This window comes from Poecilia reticulata, linkage group LG16, assembly GCF_000633615.1.
Source record: "Poecilia reticulata strain Guanapo linkage group LG16, Guppy_female_1.0+MT, whole genome shotgun sequence".
In the NCBI taxonomy this organism is placed as follows: Eukaryota; Metazoa; Chordata; class Actinopteri; order Cyprinodontiformes; family Poeciliidae; genus Poecilia; species Poecilia reticulata.
In genome coordinates this window covers 12,384,539-12,393,183 of record NC_024346.1, presented here as the reverse complement: position 1 = coordinate 12,393,183, position 8,645 = coordinate 12,384,539, and the positions used below count along the sequence as shown (strand labels likewise).

Below are 8,645 nucleotides of genomic sequence, written 5' to 3'. Positions count from 1 at the left end.
TTATTGAGCCTATTCATGAATAGAAATCTAGTTTATCGCACACAGAGGAGCGGTGTGCCAAGTGAAATCGGAAAAGCTGAGCTCCCTTATGAGAAAAGTAAATTAAAGGATCATCTAATTTGTCTAATTTCTGTCCTTAAGTCGCATCTCTGCCTCGTTTAGAGCCGACTGGGAAACGATTTCAGGTTCAAGAAAATTTCAGAAGCGACCTGGTGGTAAAGATGTAATAAACAATTTATATGACGTGTCTGTTATCAATGAACGCTGTTTATTTGTTACTAAGCAGTTTTCATTAGCCTCTACGTAAAAACAAACAACCCGTTTGTGATGGTTGTCGAATTTCCGAGCTCACCTGAACGCAGCATCATCCCTGCGTTAGTTAGAAAACGGGGCATGAACCTCCCACTGCATGCAGATAACTCCCAGCCTAAACTCTCTGTGTTATTCACCGCTGCTCTCCTCAGGTTTAAAACAGATTAGAGTTGCTGCAGACCTTTCGCTTTGGTTCATCGGAGAACATTGCCGCGTCCTTAAATCCCGCTCAACAGGGGGAAAAAAAAACTTTCAATTTTTACGCCCAAATCCGCCCAAAGGGCGTTCTTCTACGAAAAGGTTACGCAAGAGAAAGTGATATCTACTGGGGAGGCTCGATTGGAGGAAAAAAAAAAAAAAACGGGAACAAAGAAGAGCACATATTGAAGTTTCACAAGGAGCAACAGGAAAAATGTCTAAAACCAATTACACTGGGACGTATCATATGGTGGAGCAGGACAACATGGATACCTATCTGGCGGCTTTAGGTATGTTTTTATTAATACTTTCACATTAAAGATAAAACAAAGCGGATACTATGACACTACACTGTTGCTGCTTTTATTTTAATCAGGTGTGTGTGTATTTGTTACGTGTTGCATGTGAGATAATCTGTTAGGATAATGTTTAAAGGCTGATTTGGTGATGGGGACCATCTTCATTCACAGACAGCCCATTAGTGGGATGAAATCACCATCTTGTCCTCTGCATGACCCCAAACTCACACACTCACATTGTGTGTGTTTGTGCACTTCATTCACAAAGCTCTTCTTTAACACATGCAATTTGAATTTTAATGCTTTGATCTACAATGATGGCCTTTGTAGTTAGTTATCTTAAAAAATACCAAGAGTAATTTTCTCCCAAAAAATCTCAAAGTTTGAAAAGCTGAACATTTGCTGGAAAAAAAAACTTTAAAAATTTTAGATTAATGTTAAAAATGTTCTTGGAAAAAAAAAATTTCTGAGTTTGAGTAGTCAAAAGTTTGCTGGGAAAAAGAAATCTGAAATTTTGAGGTTAATCCCAGAAATTTTGCAGAAAGAATTTATTACATTGAAAAGTACAAAAAATGGTTATAAATATATAACAAGAAATCTTAAACTTAATCTCGAAAACAGGCTAGAAAAAAACATGGGAATTTTTTTAAGATTAATCTCAGAATTTTTGAGTTTTCTGAATCAAATTTTCACCTTTTGAAACTCAGAAATGTTTTTTTTTTTTTTTAGATTGGTATTAAAAGTTCTGTTTTTTTCTGGCAAATTTTTTGATTTTCAAACAAATTTCTTTATGTTTTTCTATAAAATGAAAACATCTTTGTCAGGGATATACTCCTTATTTTTCTATCCCTAATAAGCTGTGGTTAACATTTCTCTCCCCAGATATTAATTTCGCCCTGAGGAAGATTGTATGTCTGCTGAAACCCACTAAGGAGATCACCCACGACGTGGCCACGGGGGTCATGAAGATCCGAACCCTCACCACTTTCAAGAACTTCAACATGGACTTCACCATCGGGAAAGAGTTCACGGAGGACCTGGGACCCGTGGACGGCCGTACCTGCCAGGTGTGTGTCTGGGCGTGTCTTTGAGTCAATGTTACCTGCTGCTGAAATGTTGCTTTGTGTGTGAAATTCCTCAGGATAATCATCCCACCTGAAACCGCAGTCTGGTATTTACAGCTCTTTCTATTCAAACTACTTGATCCTTTGTGTGACAGAACAACAGAACATTGGGGGAGTGGAAGCAAAAAATTACATGGTTTTCAACATTTTCTTACCTTTTGCTGGAATTACAGCTTTAGTATCTTTTAAGTGTCTCTGCTGGATTTGTACAAATCCTAACTTTCCCCCCATAGCTCAAGCTCAAACAAATTGAATTGAGAAACATACATTTTTAAGAAATCCCACATGTTCCCCCATATTTTCTTATTTCAATAAGGAATTTATTTGTTTATTTGCATAGTTTAATGCATTTCTAATATTGAATAAAAAAAAGTTTAAGTGGTTAAATGAAAAATCTCATCAGAATAATCTTAAGATTCATAGATTCCTTAAATCATTACTTGCTAACCTGCCTCTCCATCCTTGTTGCAGAAAATCACCCCCACAGCATGATGCTACCGCCACCATGTTTCACAATGGGGATAAAAATGCTTTTTATTTTTCAGGTCAAACATCTGGCATGCGTCCATTCTGCTATATGTTTGCTTCATGCTCTAAAATATGTTAAGGAAACTTTAAATAAGGCTTTCATGGCATGATGCTGCCACTGCCAGGGTTCAGATAATGTCTTATGCCACACATTGTATTTTAAATGTTCAAAGCCAGTAGATATTAAGAAAAATACATTTAAAATAAGCTAGTTTTAAAACTTAACATGTTTTGATTGAAATAGCCTAATTATAGTTTTAAAATGTATAACTTATTCTGGCCTATTGACCTTTATTTTACCTGTAGTTAAANAGCTAGTTTTAAAACTTAACATGTTTTGATTGAAATAGCCTAATTATAGTTTTAAAATGTATAACTTATTCTGGCCTATTGACCTTTATTTTACCTGTAGTTAAAGCAGATTGTTTGCCAAGATCTCTGATCTGCCCTTTGTCTGTCTGGGAAACAATCAGTAGGAAGTTCCAACATTTCACACTGATCCATGAAACAGCAGGGGTTCGGAGAAGCTCTCCTTAGACAATGGGAGCAAATAGCTTTAGAGAGAGGGTCAGAGTCAGGTCCTGGTTGGATGAGCAAAAGATACGCCTTATTTGAATAAATTAAAGAAAAGGAGATAAAACTTTCCACACAGAGTAACAAATCAGATTTGCGCTTGCAATTCTCCAAAGACGTCTTTGCTGGTTTTTTTTTCGTTTCCATCTTTTGTCTTTTTCCTTTTCTCAGGTAAATTCAAGTGTTGTCTGTGCTCTGAGTTTTCTGATGTTGTGTGATGTGCTCTTCTGGTGGTAGTATGCATCTGTCTGGAATAAATGCTGATTATTGTGACGCTGTCATCTCTGTGTGGCTTTTGTTTCCACGCATGGAATCGTTGAATCCGGGAGCACAAGAGAAAATAACGAGCCAGAAGTTAATGATTGTATTCTCTTAACATTATACCAAACTTGCAGCTGTAGTAGATATCAAACATATCAGGTTTTGATTTCAGCAAATACTGAAAACCTTTTATGTCCACTACTCATTTGTGTTGTTAAAAACACAATTAAATACTTTGACATTTGCAAACCGCCAACCAGCTGCAGAAAGCAGTACAAGGACTTGGATCAAACACTTTTAACCCTCTTTATGTGTAAATAACTGCATGAATTTAGGAGATTTCTCTAACTTGTGTTCTTTTTCAGACTACAGTGAACTGGGAAGGAGACAAACTTGTTTGCGTACAGAAAGGAGAGAAAGAGGGACGAGGCTGGACCCACTGGCTGGAGGGCAACAAGCTCCATTTGGTGAGGATGTGTGGGGCTGCAGATGTGGGAGAGGGACAGAGGAAAGAGCCGGAACAAGGAAAGTTGAAGCCTGAAAAGGGAAAAAAAATGATGCTGCAATTGATATGCATAACAAAGGAAGTCATGCAAACAAGGCGAGTTATTCATTGCCCGTCTTTGCAGCACGATCGTTTCCTAACAGGGTTTCATTCCCTAAATAGATTCAAATCTTCCGAAGAATTTCAAACAATCAGCATTGTTCTGCTAATGCCTTTGTTGCAATTAGGACAAAACAACGCGTTGCTGACGCTAAACTCGGCAGAGAGTTGGGAAAGAAATGCCGGTGAGGATCAAGATTTAAGTTGCTGGGTTTTAGAGGTTGAACCCAGCAGGAGAGGGGAACAGCGATTTGTTAAGAAAAGGAGGGAGGGGGAGGGAGGAAAAGATGAGTGCGCGGTGAAAAGAGAGGGTGACGGATTAAGGGGTCAGAAAAGGAAGAGTATCGCTCATTTAGCTGCCCTTCAATTCGCCAAAAGAGCTGCGTCTCCATTACAAATGTGCGCAAATCTTTGTCGATATTCTGCTGATGTAGAAAAAGCACCATTTCGCAATTGCGGTTTTTCTATTAAGTAATAAATACAATTAAAATCACACGTAAATAAGCTTAAGTTTACGTGAGAAGCCCTTAAAAATCATGGCAGCGACGGATGTAAAGAGTACAGTGATTCAGAATTCAAAGATGTCGCCAGCGCTCATCAGCCGTTGACATCGGAGTGACAAGCCGCTACGTTTGAGGGAAATTGGAGGTTTTAAAGAGATTCGACACTTTATGCCCCTCCCCTCAAAACACAAAGCAGAAACAAACCATCACCCCCAGCTACTTCCTGTCGACTTCTTCGTCCTTCTCGTCAGTGGTAACGTCCGGGTGTTTTGGCACTGTCGATCACGTGACTCGTGTGACGTGGAAAAAAAGTGTTTCCATTGCAGTATTTTTTTCAATGCGGCCGAAAAACGATCTCATCCTAGCGCTAAAACTTTTCTTTCATATTTTGTTTTTAGCAGATTTATTTTCGTAATTCTAAATGGCCCAGTTCTGTGGTTCATGAAAACGCAGCTGCTGCTTTACTGACCCCCTCTTCCATCTCTTCTCTGCAGGAGATGAGAGTTCTAGGCATCGTTGCCAAGCAAGTCTTCCAGAAGGCCAATTGAAGTCGCTGCAAATCTACTGCAGCACACAGCCTGGTTTTAAAGTAGACGGTACAAGAACTGAATCATGTCTATAGCACTTTTATTACAATCATAAAACTGTTCAAAGATCACAATGACACTATAAACACTGTTGAACATATGTTCAGTGTGATGGTATTTAGAGAGTCGAAGACCCCCCCCCAAACAAAAATGAAATAAAAGAACATGTAAACATTCCCAAGTTGTTAACTCATATTGCATAGCAAATCTTATGGTTGTCATGGTTTGCTTATGCATCTACATTATGTTACAATATAATTAACAATGTCTGGTACTATTACAGTATATCTGTACACTTTTTATGCATTATAAATACTGAAAATCTGTGGTTGAAATTGGTAAAATCTACATTGCAAGGTACAGTAATGTCAGTGATCTAACAAATATAATACAAGTTCAATTGGACATCCTTAGAAAAATAAATCATACTCTGCTTTCAAAGTTGTAAAAAAGAAAATAAAAAAGGTGAATACTTTTTTCAGCTCTTCAACAGAGCAACAGCATAAAGACGACACATCGAATGGTAAAATGAAGACATTCATCCTCATTTTCCGATTTTTAAAACATGGCCTGAAAGACTAACACACATTTAATGTTCTTGTAGCTAATTAGACTAATTGTTGAAGCAATAGTCCAAGGTGTCAGAAGCAAGGTTCTGTTAAATGTTAGAAAGATTTAATATCTTACCTGCTGCCGCTAAATCTCATCTTCATTAAGTATTAATCCAGATTAGTTGGATTTGGACTCTGAAGCTAACATCTGTTCTGCGGGCCAAGACCAAACCTGATTTCTAGCCTCTTACAACAGTAAAATCTCAAATATTGGATCTTTGCATTGTGAAGTAAATTAGACAAAAGCTGATGATTATTTATACAAGAAATGGTGTCAAGAGGCAGTGCGCCCTGTAATGATCTAGGGCAAAGGTTCCCAGTCAGAGGAACTAATTTATAGAAAAATTTGACTGTTTAAAATCCAGCTTTCATCTGTTCTTATGTTTCAATGCTAACATGAATGTAATAAAAATAAAAAATAAAAAAACAGTTTTTTCCACATAAGTGACTGTCAGTGGGGCCAAACTATTGCCTTCACACAGTTTTTACAAGCCTATACTTTGTCATTTACTACATATAGTTTATTATCTTCAAAAGCAGTGATTGCTTCTCAGCAAATAAATTTGATCTAAAAACGGTAAAGGTCTTGTATTCTACTACATTTTTAATTCAATTATTTAAATTGAAGTTGTTTTTGCTCACAACATGATTTCCATAATCTGAACAAACCTCTTTAACTTGTATTTAAAAATAGTTTAGCTTAATATCTTGTTAAAGTTGTTTTATTATGTATCGGTCTCTCTTCTTTTAGCACAATCTGAGATTTTTGTTATTTTCACACTAAACACTGGCGGGCATTAAGTTTACAAAATCAGAAATATCAAAATAAAAGCTGGTTTTCCAAAATAAAAGATTCTATTTTGGATCTTTGTGCAGTTCACTATAGTTCGTTTCCTAAGTTCACTATAAAGTTTTTAAAGTTGGATTTGTTTTAAGGTGGTCAAAGTTCACTTCTTCATTTCTTAGACCAGCCATTAGCTAGATCTTCTAGGACCAACCAAATCTGGGTTTGTATTAAATGAAAAAGCCATTAAATATATCTGTCTGAGGTGAGACATTGGCTGCTTCTAACTGTTTAACAGAACCTTCTGGCTAAAATGTCTGAAAATATGAAGAAAATGTTGTTAATCTGTCAATGAGTCCAAGTTTTCACCATGAACTCTTTCAGGATTCATAATCAGGAATAGGAAGACATTTTCATTAATTTGAAAAATTAACTTCCTGGAGTTTTGTAACAAAGATTAATCTCATTTATTCCTGTAATAAAATGCATCAGATATAACATACAAGACGCTGCCCCTGTACTGCTGACTGTTAATCATAATATTTAGATGAGCTGTGATTAATCCCATTTTTGCTGTTTCACAGTCTTTTTGTGTCTTGGCTGAATTTTGAACAAAATCATATTATTACAATAACAAATCATACGAAAAGTAAAACAAACTTCATTTAGTGCCTCATGCATGTCCACACCTCTGTTTCTCATTTCATCAAGTGCTGATATGTAATTACAGTTCAGTCTGTTTGGGATTGTATGAAGGAGAATGTTTGAAAAACAATAAAGTCCATGGCAAAGATCTAGATAGTCTATTCCAGACTGTGTTTGTTTTTTTTTTTACTGTAATTATCAGTTTTTTCCTGTTATGTGGAGCTTAATCCCTCTTACGAAGCAGAATCTGCTGTTTTCACTTAGAATTTTTTTTTTTTTGCACAAACTGAAGTTCCCACCAAAGTCCTGTAGGGGGCAGCAAACTATCAGCCATACTAAACTCTACTGAGAGGAAAATCTTCTCAAGGTTTACAAACAGTACTTGACATATCACTGAGCCAGCAGTGGCTCCGTCAGTGTCCCACTCTTGTGTTTTATTTTATGTTTTTTTTATGTCCCACACCACTCGTCCTCCTGGGGCTCCGAGTACGACCTGCAGAAGGCGCTGCTGAGGGGGTATATTGAGCTGCAGTTGGTTTGTTCGGGTTCAATGAAAGAGACGGAGGGCTTCAGCGGAGTTATGGGAGTGCTGATGTCCAAGCTGTCCGATATGCTGCGAATGATCGAACCGTCATCTGAGGAAAACGACAGAATCAATCAATCATGAGAATGGACATCGTTCAAGCTAGCTTGTCATGAATGCTAAGGCTAGTTAGCATAGCCACCGCTGTCGCCGGATAAACGGTTCCCCTGTAACGGTAAGTTGTTTAACTGCTCATTAGCGATTATCTGTCTCATACTATCACAATATGGTGACAGTTTCAACAAATATTGAAAAAGGATATTCCATATACTGCGACAGACTGGCGACCTGTCCAGGGTGAACCCCGCTTCTCGCCCGGAACGTTAGCTGGAGATGGGCACCAGCAACCCGTGTAAAGAAAATGGATGGATGGATGGTCTATATAGAAGTTGTGGAAATGTCTTAAAGTAAATTTAAACCAAGACGAGGAAATATCAGCAAAAAACTCCACAATTATTCATATTAAATAAATTATATTGTTAAAAAGGGAAGGGAAACATGCTATATACACAGGGTTATGTTTTAAGTCTTTATTTCAGTAAATTATGATAATTTTCTTGTTTATGGCACATGAAAACATAAGATTAGAAAGATTACATCAGACTAATTAAATACATGTTAAATGTGTATTTAAAGTGAGCTGAATACACAGCTCACTTTAAGGTGAGCTGTGTTTTTAGCATGAAGTCATTAAATCAAACCAAAATGATGAATGATTGCTGTATATTTATGATGGTAGAGCATAATGCCATATATTGAAAATACAATCATAATGTATAAAAAAAATCTGCATACCAGGCTGTAAAAACAAAAACTGACCATATAAATACAATAATTGAAAGTTGTTATTACACATATTTTAAAAATCCTAATGTTACTCAAGGTTTTCCCCAGAAAACTTGCTAAGGCCAGTGGTATAGTGCTCAGAAAATCATCATAATTAACAGAAATTAAGGCTCGAAAACATCAATCTAACTGATAATGTTTCATTTTGTGAATTGATTAAATAAATGAAGTTTTTAACAATGGTGTA

The 8,645-nt window shown here is 36.8% G+C and overlaps 1 protein-coding gene across 1 annotated transcript; it reads left to right on the top strand.

The window, feature by feature from the left end:
• The first annotated feature begins 389 nt into the window (after nt 1-389).
• Nucleotides 390-7,190, top strand: rbp5 (retinol binding protein 1a, cellular). Its single transcript, XM_008431427.2, has 4 exons — nt 390-800; nt 1,692-1,876; nt 3,661-3,762; nt 4,897-7,190. The coding sequence occupies exons 1-4, from the start codon at nt 725-727 to the stop codon at nt 4,948-4,950; spliced, it is 417 nt and encodes a 138-aa protein (XP_008429649.1). The 5' UTR covers nt 390-724; the 3' UTR covers nt 4,951-7,190.
• Nucleotides 7,191-8,645: the final 1,455 nt, after the last annotated feature.

Coding starts and splice junctions, on each gene's coding strand:
- rbp5 (XM_008431427.2), top strand. CDS start 725: ATGTCTAAAACCAATTACACTGGGACGTATCATATGGTGGAGCAGGAC. Junction 1,877..3,660: donor TGGACGGCCGTACCTGCCAG/GTGTGTGTCTGG, acceptor GTTCTTTTTCAG/ACTACAGTGAACTGGGAAGG. Junction 3,763..4,896: donor AGGGCAACAAGCTCCATTTG/GTGAGGATGTGT, acceptor TCTTCTCTGCAG/GAGATGAGAGTTCTAGGCAT.